Source organism: Manacus candei, unplaced genomic scaffold (genome assembly GCF_025592945.1).
Source record: "Manacus candei isolate 608988 ecotype Guabito, Panama unplaced genomic scaffold, ASM2559294v1 h1tg000034l, whole genome shotgun sequence".
Lineage (NCBI taxonomy): Eukaryota > Metazoa > Chordata > Aves > Passeriformes > Pipridae > Manacus > Manacus candei.
In genome coordinates, this window is record NW_026138082.1 from 5,041,450 (window position 1) to 5,058,486 (window position 17,037).

Consider the following 17,037-nt stretch of genomic DNA (forward strand, 5'->3'; position numbering starts at 1 on the left):
GGCCATGAAAGGTTTTCAAACTGGATTCAAGGAGATGCAGAGATGCAAAGAGATGCAAGGTTGACGACCAAATGAGTAAATTAGGAAGCAGTTTGGCCCAAACTCAAGCTAGTTATGATTCACAAACTTATTTACAGAGATGTAATACATACTAATTAACCACAGGAAGAGACACAGATTGAAGAAATATTAATTCTTTTAGCAGGGAAAAAATTTGCACTGCCAAAGCTCAAATCAGAAAACTGCATGTTGTTGACACAACTTGCCTTTCAATTTAGGATGTATTTTAATTACCTAAATATTCAAATGATGGTTGGATTTCTTAGGAAATTGCACAGTAGCAAAAACTGTGACTGTGCTCTCAGCAAATAATCACTAACTGTGCTATCAGCTCCCTCCATTCCAAATTGACTTACACCACTGAGTCAAGTGATGTGCAGATTAGAGAACATTTCAGGTTTCATGCCTTGTGAGTAAAACACTACTAGGCAATCAATTCCATTGCTCATCTAAAAAATATTACTTATGCCACCTAACTATTAATGTATAGACAGTGCAATCATACAGTATCAGAAATGAGGCTGCTTTCTAGCCCACCTGGAGTATTTGCTCATGCACTTATGAAAATTTAAAATGCAAGATGAGCTTTACAGTTTCAACCACACTGCAGCCACTGAAATAGAACAACTATATCGTCTCATATGTCTTTAATTTTATCGAAGGACTCAGAAGAGTTCACATCAAATCAGTGGCTTTAAGCAGTCCAGGCAGCATCCTGACATAAATCAAAGGAAAGGCTTTGGGATTAAAAACATAGAAAATTCCCCTCGAGGTACTTTTCCATCTTAGAAACTCAGGATATTATTCTCTGGTCTACTGTTAATGTGGCCTTGAATGCTCATTAAATGGGGAAAACAGTATATATGCAATATATTATCTCTTTCTTCAACATGTCATTACTGCACTCCATGATTTACCATATACATGGGAATTACCGTGTTCATAAAATAAACATATTTATAGAACTGTCATTCATGCCTTAATAGTCCATGTAATTTCATTTTCTTAAAACGCTGTTCCCTTCTGTTGCCTTCCTCCTCCTGCCTATCCAAAACGAAAAACATACTAATGACTGCTTGAAAGTGTAAATGAATGCTATGGATTTCATGATAATAAATTAGAGTGTTTTATATTACATCAGCTTAGTTCTCTGAAGAGAGAAAACAACTCTTGAGAATATCTCTGTAGCAAAGGGACCCGTTTCCCACATTCACCTGTAGATGGCATTCATCCCATTGCTGTATGTGGCTCTTATGAGGATCCTCTTTACATTTGCAAGGATAGTCATGAACTCCCTCCTGCTGACTGGAACATCGGTGCCATGCACTGAGAAAGATTCTGGTTTCAGCACAATTTCTTCAGTGTGCTCTTCAGAAGGCTGAAGGTGAATACCCCCTTTCGGAGTGCTGATTATCAAGTCACCTCCCTAGAAAGGGTCATGAGTGAGAGATATTTGAATATGAAAAGAGTAATGAAAAAAACCCAGTTGGGGTACATGATTTATTGAATAATATATTTTACAAGAATAACAAGTATCAGGAATAATATTCACTTTTCATAATCCTGAAATGGTCTTGCTTGATAAAATTGAAAATCAGTGGAAAAGAAAGTTTAGATTATTCAGACAAAACCTAGTGTCATGGCTCTTCATAGGCAAAAGCAAATGCATACAATGCTGAGTTGCACAAGAACAGATTTACTGAAAGAATGCAGAAGTGCTACCTCAAACAACCAATTATTTTATTTCTTCATTCCTCCCGATGAACAAGAAGTATTATAGTTTTCTAAGCTACTGCAATAATACCAGAGATATTGAAGCTTTTAGTTCTCTGAAGTGTATCCATTTTCTGATACTATAAACTAGCTAAGAGTATGTGTACCCTTCTGTTTTGTGTCCTCAACCACCAGACTTCACACTGAACATCTGAAGAAGCAGGCAATTTTCTTTCTTTTTTTTTTTTTGGTGGCTGCAAATACAATCATTTTACCTCTATGATGACATCAGATTGAGCTATCAATTGAACTGTTTCTTCTTTGTCTGTGAAGTCATAGGAGACTGTAAATTTCAGATGTCCTCCAGCAACTGCTACCTAGGGAGTAAAAAGACAGAAGAAAGTGCAATTAAATGAAAGAAAATGGTCCTTAACCATTGGGGGCATTTTTCTCCAGCATCAGTATCTCCCCTAAGTAGGTCTCTAGTGTTGCAAAACCATGTGCAGATACCTGGGAATTACAGTTCTACAGACCATTCCCTTCTCGCTGAACTATCTAGAAATGACACCTAGTCATTTTATTTCTATGCCTTTTGAAGGCTGCAAGTTCCTTAAATGCACAGACTAACAGAGAAATCAGAAACAGATATGAAATCAGTGTAAATTTCCACTAGATACTGACATTAGATTTTTAATGTATTTATTTCAGTTATATGGTCCTCATTTAGGCTGGCCTCTACATCCTTAGCAACCTATAAAAGATTAAATAACTTCAGTTTCATTGATGGGCCAAATTAGAAAAATAGAAAAAAAGTGCAGTGATGTTTTTCTTAGAATGGACTGTAACCTAAGATGAAGTAAGAATTTTCCCTCATGGAGTTAAATAAATTTACTTTAAAAGAATGTTCCAGCCCTTTTGCTCAGTTTGACCCAGCCTACAACACGAGAAGTCAACCACCAGGCCCTTCTGCCATGCCAATATATTTTTTCTATGCTCTTTTAGCCCTCAAAATCCTGGCAATGACACTAGCTTTTCCATTGGAAATGGAATATAGTAGGATGCAAATCAAAAACTGCAGATTTGAATGACAGAGTTCAGCACAGAAATAGTGCTTTCTGTTAATTATTGGAAGAAGCATAAGTAAATCAAAGGCTGAAAGAGCTACCTTTTGGGTTTTAAACACATCTCCCTCATACTTCAGTGCAATGTGAGCCTCCTCTCAGAGACTATTAAAATCACAGGGACCTTTCTGCCCTTCCATGGCATACTGCTGAGCACAGAGTAAACTCATGAGTCTTCTACAAAGAGAATAATCTAGTTATTCTCAAGGACATAATGTGCCATCATTTGTTCATCATACTAGATGGTGTTGCAACAGATAGCAGTGAAAGTCATCATCTTCATTATTTTATGATGCACCTAATTTAAGGGGTGGAAAAAAGTCCTAGCATTTAAGGCCTGGAAATCAATTGATTTTGAGTTATTCATAAAGGTATATAAACTGCCTATATCTAAGGCTGTACAGCTAATTGCTAGGTTAAAGCCAGAAAATTGCCTCCAGTTCATAACACAAATCTTGGATCATAGAATCATGGGATCATAGAATCAGAGAATATCTCAAGTTGGAAGGCGTTCACAAGCATCTTTGAGTCCAACTCCCTGCTCCTTGCAGGACTACCTAAAACTAAACCATATGACTGAGAGCATCATTCAGAGGCTCCTTGAATGCTGTCAGGCTTCATGTTGTGACTACTTCCCCGAGGAGGAAGAATCTGTTTCCTAATGTCCAATCTGAACTTCCTCCAGTGCAACTTCATTCCATTTCCTCATGTCATATTGCTAATCACCAGAGATCAGCACCTCCACCTCCGCTGCCCCTCTTGAGGAAGTTATAGACTGCGATACGGTCTCAGCCTTCTCCAAGATGAACAAACCAAGTGACCTCAGCTGCTCCTTGCAAGTCTTGCCCCCAAGGCCTTTCATTAACTTGATCACCCTTCTCTGGACACACTCTAACAGCCTGATGTCCTTGAGGTGCCCAAACCCGCACAAAATATTCAAAGTGAGGCTGCACCAGTGCAGAGCAGAGAGGGACAGTCATCTTCCTTGACCAGCTGGCGATGCTTTGCCTGATGCACCTCAGGACATGGTTGGCCCTCCTGGCTGCCAGGGCACACTTTTGGTTCATATTCAACTTGCCACCAACCCAAAACCCCAGGGCCACCGACCCTCTTTCCACAGGGCTGATCTTCAGCCTCTTATCCCTAAATTTGTATATATAAGCAGGATTACCTCATCCCAGGTGCAGAGCCCAGCACTTGCGCTTGTTAAATTCGGTTAGTGATGGCCCAGCTCTCCAGGTTATCCAGATCTCTCTGTAAGGTCTCTCTACCCTCAACAGAGTCTGCAGCTCCTCCTAGTTCAGTATCATTGACAAAGAGTAGCATCACATGTTTATCTACATAGTATCCAAACCTGTGAGCGATGCCTACATTAAGCCCTGACCATAACAACACGGAAAGACTTTTGTTTCCTTAGATACAGATATTACATCATTTTTGCTTCGCTTCTGGTCAAGTCTAAGCGCTGGTTTGTAACTGCAAGAGGAATGTAGAAAACTTACATATCTGAAATGCTACAGGAAGTACCCAGAATTGCTTTCACATGTAGACAAACATTTTAGAAGAGTAACTTTTGCAAAATTTTATCATTTCTATTTCAATTTCAGACTCACTACAAGGATTCAAAAAAGTAAAAATAATGGGAAAACAAAGATTAGGGAGTTTCAGGCAATGCATAAAAATTATATACCAAGACAGATTTTACTTTTTCCCAGCTACATAACCTTTACCTAAGTAAATAAAAATCTAACACATGAATTGATAGGTCACAAAGCAGAAAAAAACCCAACCAACCAACCAATCAAAAAAAGAAAACCAAAAACCAAAACCAAACCACCCCTAAATAAAGACAATAGTTTAGAGAAAGCCACCAGAATGGACTAGGGACTCCTAAAATATAACCAACAGGAAATAGAAGAAGAAAGGGGTGGGCTGAGTAGTCCAGAAAAGAGAATGCTCAGAGGGAATAAGAAAATAGTTTACTAAAAACAAGAAAAATGAAATGGCCATTTTTATTTTCCTGTGGCAACTGCAGGAAAAGCATAAAGAAGACTCAGCTTAAGTTTACAGAAAGCTTTCTGTTCGTAAGGATGGTCAAAACAGTATCAAATTACTTGAAAATGCTATTGAATTACTTCGTTAATTCTTTAATAGCAGTTCAAACATGTTGAAGGTACTCTGGGTATAATGCCTAAGAGTTGGAAATATGACTAGGAAGTCTCTTTAGTTCTCTGCTAATCGCAGCAGTCTGATCTTCACAACTGCAACCGACAAGATTTGCATATCACAAACAGGATTACACATTGAAGACAGATTCCCCAAATGGCACTAATTGTAGAGAATACCTGGTAGTTCAGAATACATATTTACCTTGTGTGCTGTATAATACCAATATAGATTAGAAAAAAACCTCCAACTTACATATAGCAGAAAGTACTACTTCCTTTTGTCATTGTTTATAGTGGTAATTTCCTTCCTCTGCATATCTAAAGTACAAGTTCGTTCACAGGCAAAAGAATTCAGAGGTTGATCCATGTGCTGCCTGTGTTACCTACTGCAAAAAATACTTTTCACTGAATTTTAAATACAAGGACAATACAGAAGTTGGGCACCTGTGAGATCCCTCTATTTTGATGTTTTTCTCTGTATCACCCAAAGATTCAGAGTTCTGCTTCAAAGATTGTCACCTGAGGTCATCAACACCAAAGAAAACAGAGCATAAAAGTTTGCCTTGCTGTGACAAAGGCATGTATTATTGAGACAAGAATAGCTGTCTAAAAATGTCAAGGAAGTTCCACAGAATTTCCATTGTCTCTCTCACCTGTTTTTAGATTAATACATCAAATATTTATTCCCAGTTCAGGAGGCAGAATCAAGAAAAGTCACAGATTACCCATGAAATACGAGTACAGAAAAGAGAAATCACATCTATTTTAGTTTTAATCCACCAAGTTTCGGGTAGATAGTTTTTCTTTGGTTTGGTTTGTTTTTTGTTTTTTGTTGTTGTTGTTGGTCACAACTGTACTTTACTATTATGTTACATGTTGTTAAAGGACATAAACAGGAAGCACACAAGACTTTTTTACAACAAGGTGACAGAGAGAGGGTCAACCAAAACTGAAGCAGAAGAAATGGTTCCTTTTCTATGAAAAAATTCCCTTTCTCAACAGCAAGAAGATGGAGGGTATTAGGAAGCAGCCAGTGTTACCTAGTGCAAAACATCTTTGATGTTACACCTGTCACACTAAAATTACTTTTAAACCAAGACAAGTGATATTAAACCACAAATACAGCACTGAAAACAAACAGCATTGCTACAAATATTAGCAAGACCATAGAAGAAGAAAACTTCTATCTTTTATATGGAAATCAAATTCTAGAAGTCTTTCTCTTCTTCCACTTAGTGAATCTCCTGCCAACGCTTTTCTAGGGCAAGCTGTCAGGATCTGTCCTGCTAATGTCATTGTAGAGTACCTCTTACTTATGCAGTTTTTATAACCCATCTTATTCTTGAATTATTGCATGATGATTCATATTCCCCCTCTTAAATGTCTCTTGTAACTCTGCCTGTAAAGGTTTAGCACTTAGTCCACTATGCTGGGTGCTGCCTCATTTCTGCTGAACATCTGCCAAATGTAACTTCAGAGATTAGGAGCTATCTGCACTAAACAGGGTGCTGATTATAATCCCTTATCTCATTAAGCAGTAAACTGCTCTTCTGTCAGCTAGGAAGAGACTTAGTTTGTGATTAAAGCACCTGAATATGAACTGGGGTGTCTGATATGGCACTATGTGGCTACGTATGGGCAATTGAAAGAAGTCTTTTGCAGAGTCAAAGGAAAGCAGCTGGTCTATGATGTACCCACTGAAAGACAACTTTCAAATAATTTTACTTCATATTTATATTTAAAAAGTAACTTGGAAGACATAAGATGCATTTCACAAATGAACAAAAAATTATGCACTAAATAAAACACACACACCTTGCTCATATGTTTAGTTGTAAAATCTATACCAGAATGGATTTACCTCAGAAAGGCTTGGATTTCAGGCGTAATCCAAGAGAACATAACATTTCAAAAGCGAATTATATCACTATGTTAAAACAGATTTAGGCCAATACTCATACAACACCAGACTTCCAAAATGAGAGAAATAAAAGGTGTCATATGATCTCAAGAGTCATTTATGTTGCAAAAGTCCTCTACGATCCTTGAGTCCAACAATTAACCCAGCACTGCTAAGTGTACCAGTAAACCATGTCCCAAAACAAATTAACAAATGTCAGGAAATTGAAGTATTTTTTCCCTCTTCACTGTTTGTGGTTGTAGAGGAAATATAGTCACTGACAGGTTTTACAGGACAAACAAACATTACAGAGAGAGTTAATATTTTTATTAAACCAATATAGCTGCAATACAGCTATAGAAAGGTAACATGCTTTTGGAAACATGAATCCTACTTGCTATTACATAATTATATATGTGGTCATACAATAAGGACTATAGCAAGTGAACAAATGTTAGTAGAAAAATGAAAGAAAAAAAAAGAAAAAAAGAGAAAAGGCTACAAACATGAACGAGCAGAACATTTCAGCGGAGAATGTTAACACACGTACTGCTGAATACGAAACCAAGGAGTCGCACAGCAAGTTGGTGACAGTAATTTAAGGTTCTAGGAGATAATAATGTTTTCTTATTCTAGAAGACATCCCCAAAACAAACCCCTATTTGTTTCCTGATACACCTATGAATGTTTTTTACTTGCTGCCATGATTATGAGAAATTACACAGATGTTCATTCAGTCTTCCAGTGGCTCTGTCGTATTCCTATGGCACTATATACTACTAGATACTGTGTTTGAAGGTAATGGAAATGTAATATATACAGTTTAACATTCCCTGCTAGCCTTGAATTTCCATGAAATAGAGCTGTAACAAAATGCTGAAGTTTATTTGGACTTTTTCACCTTCATAAACTCTCTAGGCATACATTTATTTTATGACATGGATTTCAGCATACTAGAGATATTTGCTGCCAGAACAGCAGCATTAACCACATGAAGGAAATCCTTTAAATAAAGTAATATTGCTCCCAGTTTATTAGTGGTGACCGATGTAGTCCATAATTGATTGGTATCTATGCAGTTGTGATATTATTTGACAAGTCACTGAACAATGTACCACCTTAACTGATGGCTAAGTGCACATGTGTTCTTCTAGCAGCCCACTCAGTGCAAAAGGGAGTGGACAAAGGGCTACTTTTCCTAACTTATCTGTAAAGAAATATTTCATTGTTAATTCGGCTCTCATCTGAATTATTATCTTCCTTATGAAAAAGTACCAGCTGTAAATTTATGATATTTAATTGGATTTTGCTGATCCAGTCTTTGTGATAGTTGTAGTGTGAGGGAAGGCAGGGACTAGAAAAGAATTCTGATAGAACCATCACCAAGAAGATGTCAAACCTTTCTTCATTTAGTAATAGCTCTCAGCAAAGACTGCATGTTTTAGTTCTACTCCAGATTCAATTAGAGATTAAATAGACTCTCCTCTCTTAGACAGATTGAATTTAGATAGGATAAAAAAGCTCATCTGAGGCATTAAAGTAATATTTCAGATAAAGCAGGGAGCAGAATAATCATGTTTTATTTGAATGACAGTATAGTTCTGGTTAGCTTTAAAAAAAAAAAGTCAGAATTTTCTTTATCGGGAAGTTAAATTTTCCCCTGAAAGAATGGGCTCATTCTCCTAACTCTCTGCCATCTAGAGTTCCCTCAATTCCACCCCAGCTAGTTCAGAATCCTACAGTTTCCCTGCTTAAGTACACTCAACATTTTTCTATATAAATTGATGCTGCATTCTACTTAAATTCTCTTAATCAAAATGCTGCTTCCAGAGAAGTTAACCAAACATGGGAATAAGCTTTATAATGTAGTCTGACTACTACAGAGCTTAGTTCAATTGCTTTCCATGAGAATTTGTTTATAATACTGAACCACTCAAAGGGGTATTCACTATTTCTTCAGTTTCTTGAAACAGATCACTCCAATAGCTGAGATTTCCAAGTCATACTTTTCTTGAATCTTATCCAAAATGTTATGATGCAACCTCTTTATTTTTTAGATTTTCCTCTGTTGATTGTACATAAAGGTAGAGTTGGGTCAAAGATAAAGGAGTTTTATTCAATGTAGGTCACAATTCATTTGATCACAGAATGTTCTGTGATGTTGAAGCTATATGTTAAAAAGTCGAACAGCAAGAGATAATGCATGCTATTGCTTTATATCTTATCTATACATTTATTTGCTCTACCTTGAATGACCTTTAGGGGAATTTTTAAAAAAATCCTTAAAAACTCACTCTGTAAGACTTTCTCTCTTTGTGCATTGGATAATGGAACAAGACAATCACAATAAATCTTAATATTTAAAATTTTCCCAGCAATGGAAAGAGCCATGAAATCTGTGGGTTTATTTTTTCCCCCCCAAGCGAATGTTTTCAGTTTAAGAGACAAATAAAACCTGTCCAAAGAGCAAGCACAACCCATAAGGAGCAACCCAAACTCTGCTACATTGTACTTCACATGGACTTTGACCATGACTTTTCCATATTTCACATCGATACCTGAACAACTGGGATCCCTTCCAGAACACAAAGTTTAGCAGGTCTTTTTGTATGCTGCATCTGATCACTAGGCAGCCAAAAGAATACCCTGCACCTATCAGAGAAATATCACGTGTTCAGATTCAAACAAAGCCGAAACATGAGTGAAGAAAGAACACCAAGAGGGGAAGACATTGAAATCTAGTATTTCCTTAATCATCCCTTGAAAGTATCCTTTGCTTTTGCTAGAATATCAAAAGTGTAATCAGACAATTTAAAGCTTGCTGCTTTTTCCTTCTTGCTTCAGAAGATGCAAGGCATAATATTGGTAAAGTGGTTGATAACATTTGCTATCCTGAACATGATAATCTGATGCCTATTTTCTGACACTTCATATTTAAAATATTTTGTCACAAACAATTTAGACCAATCAAAACTTTACACAATTCTTTTAATTGAATGTATCTGCTATAATAAGAAACATTTACATGGAAAATATTTTAAAATAATCAATAAGAAGTTTCTTATTTGTGGATTTTCTAAATTATATCCATAAACTCAGCCCAGTCTCACTGTTACCAAGATACTGTATTAACATTACCATTTTATAACCTTGGTTCTCTTCCTTCTTGGATGAAATAGACTTTATTATTTGGAAGCAAAAAAAAAAAAATATGTCTAAATAAAGTGCAACAATTCATGATGGTCCTGTGAGCCCTGTGCTGCCAATCCTACTTATGTTGAGTAGTTGCTCCTTCTGAACTCAGCATTGAAAAAAATTAATGTAATCAGTGAGTGATTGAAAAATTCGCACAATAAGGTTATATGCTGTCTCATGAAATGTATTTATGAATGTAGACATTCATGTGTCTATACATTCTACAAATTCTCAAACGTCTACCATAATTCCCAGCTGTCATTTCCCCTCACTAGAGAAGACAAACAGAACTGTCTGGCCAACCACTCCTGAAGTCTAAAACCCGCTTTTCTACTGATAAGCCTTTACAAAATTTAGATTATATGATTACTTTGTTATAAGTACTTAACCATAGTAACAATAGCATATAACCTTAGTATGGTTACACACTTCTTCTTCCTTTGCTTTCCATATGATCTTGACTGTGCCTTCCCAACCACTGTTCCCCAAGCTGCTGTAACTAGATCAAGGATTCAAAAATACAAAACAGGGGTATATTCTTCCAGTAGTGATGTGGTAACCATAATTCATGAACAATTACTGTTCATATCTATTACTGTGGTGGCACGTAAATCTCAATCTTTGGAATTCTCCTAATCTGGCAAAAATATACCAGAAGCTGTGACACTATAGCATAATATGTCAAGCACTCATCATAGAGGAATATTTAAAGAAATTAACTTTGTACGTCATCAAAATTGCAGGCATTTTTGCCTGACTGAATACAGTTAAACTGCAAGGAAAAGAAAAAAAAACAAGCAAAACAAAACAACTAATACAAACTCACCAACTGATGACTAGTTTTTCACAACAGCTGCTCTGATCTCTGTAAGCACCAATTTAGCAGGCCAAAGTGGCTGAATGGTGTAAGTCTGGGTAAAAATAACACTTTTTCTGTAACTGTGAAGATGTTTCAGACTGCTAGTGATATCGAAATCCAATTCACTATTTGAGCATCAACTCTGAGATATGTTTCTAAATAACATTCCCTCATCAAATGTTTCTAAATAAAAACTGTTTACTGCTGGTCTTGTAGCTGTCAACAACCTCATAATTGAAAGTAATTCTTAATTTTACTGATTAAATGTTGGTCTCCCAGTTCCACGGTCTTTGGTTCCAAAAGGACAAACCATAATTGCAGTAGACATATCAATAAATGCCTTCCTGTAATATTAGAATGAATTACTAACTTGAACATTTATGTCAATGTCCAGTTTCATTAAAACAGAAGAACTGAAGCTTACCCTTTCTTATCTGGTTGTACTTTCATGAATATTTTAATAAGAAAAAGAATTTGCATAATTTTGCAAAACTAAAAGCTCATATTTCTATGGTAACAAAATCCCAGCATGCAAGGATTATTAAAAACAAAAATGCAGGACTATAAAACAAGAGCAACTGCTCAAGTCCAAATTAAAAGCTGTTCTTAGTAAAGATGTTTCCCTCAGCCTTGCTACTGCATTTAGGGCTAATGAATATTTGCATCCAATACTGCTGAGGATATCCCACTGCATCATGATCTTAAAATCAAAATCCATGGATTCCTCCTAAAGTGTTTACTTGCTACTGAAAAAGTTTAAAGAGTGTAAGCAGCAGAAATTAATAGTTAAATTCTACTCCCTTGTAAGAATCATAGAATCCTTAAGGTTGGTAAAGATCATGTAGTCCAACCATTAACCCAGCTCATTGTGCTCACCACTAAGCTATATCTTGAAGTGCCATCAAGTAGTACAACCAACTCTTGTTAGTACAGTTCACCAAGTTAGACTGTAAGTATTCTTGATCTTAGGCTTTCTTTTTGTTTCTGTGTTTGTAAAGCAGCAAGCAGAATAGCTCAGGAAATTATTTCTAAACTTTGCCACAACAGAAAATGGAAAAAAACCCTTCACTTTTAGCCAGCCAAAGATTATTTTCCTATCTCCTTCTACTTAACTGGTTTGCAATATTACTATGGACAATATTGTACCACAATCATGGCTACATGAGTAATTCAAAGCAAAGTATGACATAACTAGCGCTTTGGGATCCTTTAGGAAACTGAAATATATCATAATGTTTCAAGCATGAAAGAGTTGTGTGACTGCAGTATCTGTTGTGCAAAATTATTCTGACAGAAAGGATATACTGCTTTTAATAACTGCTGGTGTTTTTTTAACTTTAAGTGGGAGATTTTGAATGAAATAACATGTAAATACATCAACTTTTTGAAGAAAATTTCTTTCCTAAGAAAAATACAAGGACTTGCAAAGCCCAAATATCTGCTCTTCAGAGGTTGCTTGTCATTTGGTATAACAAATGCAACAATAATATATTCTTATTTAGTATTTTGCTGCATATCATGCAGACCTCTAAGGATCACATATCAAAATAAAAGCAGTAAGAATAAACATTTGAGTACTAAAAAAAGATATAGAACCATATAAACTTGTCTCTGTGTATTATAATTCACCAACAATAATCATAGCATAAACCCCCAAAACTCCTTGAATTTTGATTTCATTTTTCAGTTTTAGGGGAAAACAAAGCAGTGAATCAGAACTCCTGTGATTTTTCGTCTATTTTCAGTCAGTATAAACCATATTTTGAATTACTTTGCCTCTGGAGCCAATTCTTTCTCATGATTAAATTCATGGCCACTTTCCTGGTTTGCTAGTTTTGCAGCCTTTCTTCTACTAAACTTATTCATGACAAGATAACAGAGTTTTGAAAAATACATATGTTTTCTTTTAGAGAAAGGAACTTGTGTATGAGCTTATTTGAAATTAATGCTAGTTAATAGTAACTAAATATATGTATGTATTACACAAAACCTGAATTTTAATACTGTATTACTCAAGGAAAAAAGATTTTTCAGAAGGGAACAGACAGCCCTTAATTAACAAATATGTTTTAAGACAGATTTTTTTTAAAAAAACCCAATATTGATAAAATCTATCATGCTATTCTTTATTGTACTCATAAAAGCAATTCTGCACTTGTTAGCATCATGGTAATCCACATGGTAATCCACCATTATGGTAGTCCACAGACTATTATTACTTGAGGCAATGTGCTCATATATATGAGCACTGCCCGTGCACAAACACATGCACTCTGTATGCACATGCACACACAGTAAAAATAAAAGTTGGTATGCACCGATCTTTGAAAACTGCAAAACGGTGCTGTTGTTTCAAAAGGCAATACAAAACCAAGTTTGTTTCAAAATAATCTTAAAGAAAAGGTCCTTTCTGAAAATCTTTGCAGGTAATTTTTTTTCTTCAAGTTCAAAGTCTTTATCTTTCTTAGATATGATCTTCTATGAGAAAACACACATTTCTTCTTAGAAGGCTGAAGGAAGGGTGAGCAATCAAGCTAATGAGATTGGAGAGCAAAGGAAAGATAGAAGATACGTGAATTTATGCCCAAGACTGAGAAAGGAGAAATGACACAGCTTTATGAGTCCTCCATAAGAGAATTTATTTTTTCAACTTCAATTTGCCTTAATGAGAAATGACAAAAAAATCCTTTAGCCATTGTAAGGATAATCCAGTTCTATGAACTTTGTGGTTTCTGCATTCATGTGTGCTATTTTTAACATTTTTTTCCCTTAAAGGAAAAACATAAATATCTATTCTTCATAAATTATCCTGATTAGAAAAATGACATTATTTTACAGCAGACAATACAGGTTGCCACTTATTATTATTATTTGTTCCTACAGGTGCAGTGCCTTCCTTTTACAGTCTTGAAGCAGTATCTTTTCTACCAATTACGAATTTATATACTGTATCTTTTATTGGAAAAAAGGACCCCTATATTCATGAGTTACCTCTGCTTTAAAGGCATAAAGATGGAGAAAATTTCCTTTGGATGAATTAATTACTGTCCAAAAAAAAAAAGAAGCAACTCTACTGCCCAAGGGTTACATTTGCCGAAAGAATCCACATCAATCTTATATTGGCATAGGCTCTATGAAAGTCCTATACTGAGTCCCATTTGAAGGATTCATCATCACCAAAAGCATTGCAGTTCCACGAGATATGTTAACATAGAGAGTGTGATTAATTCACACAGGTAGGAAAAAGTTCTACTGAGATTAAATGTTGTCAGGCCTGTAAACTTCATACACTTAATCATTTTGCAAATTTTTTTTATAGAAAGTGCTATACGTATTTAAGTGAGAGTCACATATTTCAAAGCAAGCCTCCCATTCTCTTCAAAAATTCACCTTACAAAAATGTCAGAAACTCCTTCACCTTTCGCTATGGAATGTATTGCACAAAAAATTGAGCATGAAAACCATGTGATAGTATTGTTCCATATACACTTTATTTTAATGTTCTGAAAATATCAGAGGCACCTAAAACAGTAATACAACACTCACAAGCTTAGAGAATAAGTACATTAAGTCTAGCTATAAAATGATACCCAACATGATCATAATTAATGTACAAGAGTAAGTATCCACACATAGCAATAAAAGAAAATAATGTGAAAAAAAATTATTTCTACTGAAAAAATAGCTTCTGCATGTCCATGTTAGTCATCTACCTGATCTAACTGTATCTTTTGTACCTTTCAAGAAGATATACTTGACCTCACTAGCTAAAAGAGATCCTCTCCATTTGCTTTCCCTATGAATGCTGACACTTTTCAATTTAATGGAGATTTTATAAAATGAAATTCCTTACTTTACAGTGTATCAGCACTGTGAATGTTATATCTGGTTGGTATTATAGGAGTGGATGCTACTCACCTTTGATGATTTACAGCTTTCTTTTCAGACAGCACCTTCTTAAAATGATACATTTCAAACTTCACTCTTTTTGAATATGAAAGAAGGAAGGATAGATACATCATCTTTCAGATAACTCCCTGAATCCAATTCAGATCTGATTCAACTGAAAAATTATTAGGATGAAGAAAAGGTCATTGGCATAATTACAAAAAAAAAAATCTACACATAGATCCTCAAAGAGCAACCAAGTCAAAGGAAGGAGATACTGATGTTCCAAAAGAGCACTAATTGAAAATCACATGTTTAGTGATGGACTGCAGTTTTTTTTCTTAACTCTACCTAAAAGCAAGAATACTTTTTGCATAGCTTATTTAAAGATAGAAGAGATTAGCTAAAGATGATCAACTGAGATGTTAATAAGGAAGGATGAAGTAATTCCATCAAAATTAGTCCAGATATAATCACAGAATTTTGGAGTTGGAAGGGACTTCTGGAGATCATCTAGTCCAATGTGCCTGCCAAGGCAGGGTCGCCTAGAGCAGGTTATACAGGAATGTGTACAGGTGGGTTTTGAATATCTCGAGAGAGGGAGACTCCATGACCTCCCTGGGCAGCCTGTTCCATATAACGCTTGACAGAATCGTAGAATAGAAACATAGATTGGCCTGGGTTGGAAGGGATCTTGAAAATCCTCTAGTTCCAACCCTCCCTACCATGGGAAGGGACACCTTTCACTAAACCTTTTACTAATCCACTTGCTCAGAGCTCCACCCAGCTTAGGCTTGAACACTTCCAGGGATGGGGCATCCACGACTTCTCTCAGCAACTTCTTCCAGTGCCTCACCAACCTCACAGTGAAGAATTTCTTCCCAATATCTAATCTAAACCTAAATGGTTTTCAGATTAAAGCCATTCTTCTCTATCCTGTTACCACATGCCCTTGTAAAAAGTCTCTTTCCATCTTTCTTGTAGGCTCTTTTCAGGTACTGGAAGGTTGCATTTAGGTCACCCTGAAGCCTTCTCTTTTACAAGTTGAACAATTCCAATTCTCTCAGCCTTTCCTCACAGGAGGTGTTCCATCCCTCTTATCATCTCAGTGGCCCTCCTCTGGACTTGCTCCAACACGTCGATGTCTTTCTTGTGCTGTGGACCCCAGGGTTGCATGTGGAACTCCAGCTGGAGTCACACCAAAGCAAAGTAGAGGGGCAGAATCACCTCCCTTGCCCTGATGGCCACATTTCTTTTCATGCAGCCCAGGGTACAATTGGCTTTCTGGGCTGCAGGTGCACATTGCCAGATCATGTCCGACCTCTCATCCACCAGCACCCCTAAGTGCTTCTCAGCAAGGTTGCTCTCAATCTGTTCATCCCCCAGCCTATATTGATACCAGGGGTTGCCCCAACCCAGGTGCAGTACCTTGTACTTGGTCTTGTTAAACCACATGAGTTTCCATGGGCCCACTTCTCGAGTTTGTCCAGGTCCCTCTGAGTGTCATCCTGTCCTTCAAGTGTGTCAAAAGTGCCATCCAACTTGGCATCATCTCCAAATTTGCTGAGGGTCCACTTGATGCCTTCATCTACATCATTAATGGAGATACTAAATAACACTGTCCTAATATGGACTCCTGAGGGACACCACTTGTCACTGATGTTCATCAGGACTCTGGGCCATTGACTACAATCCTCTGGATGTGACCATCCAACCAATTCCTTATCCACCTAACAGTCCACTCATCAAATCTATCTCTCTCCAATTAAGAGAGAAGGATACTGTGGGGGACTGTGTCCAGATAAACGACATCTGTAGCCCTTCCTTTGTCCACTGATGTAGTCACTCCATCAGAGAAGGCCACTACGTTGGTCAGGCAGGACTGTCCCTTGATGAAGCCATGCTGGCTGTCTCAAGTCACCTCCCTGACCTCCATGTGTGTTAGCATAACTTCTAGGAGGACCTGCTCCATGATCTTCCCAGGCACAGAGGTGAGGCTGACAGGTCAGTAGTTCCCAGGGTCCTCCTTTCTACCCTTTTTAAAGATGAGTACAATGTTTCCCTTTTTCCAGTCACCTGGGACTTCACCTGACTGCCAAGACTTTCCATTATTTCAGTTCACTCTGTTTTGTC

The 17,037-nt window shown here is 36.7% G+C and overlaps 1 protein-coding gene across 4 annotated transcripts in view; it reads right to left on the minus strand.

The window, feature by feature from the left end:
- The window catches only part of LAMA2 (laminin subunit alpha 2), a 357,383-nt gene that overhangs the window by 158,729 nt on the left and 181,617 nt on the right, over positions 1-17,037 (minus strand). For all 4 annotated transcript variants that reach the window (XM_051792082.1, XM_051792081.1, XM_051792084.1 and 1 more), the window contains exons 13-14: positions 2,049-2,150; positions 1,275-1,486 (exon numbers count right to left, since the gene is read on the minus strand). In XM_051792082.1, coding sequence (XP_051648042.1) covers positions 1,275-1,486; positions 2,049-2,150 — 314 coding nt within the window. The remainder of the gene's footprint in view (positions 1-1,274; positions 1,487-2,048; positions 2,151-17,037) is intronic.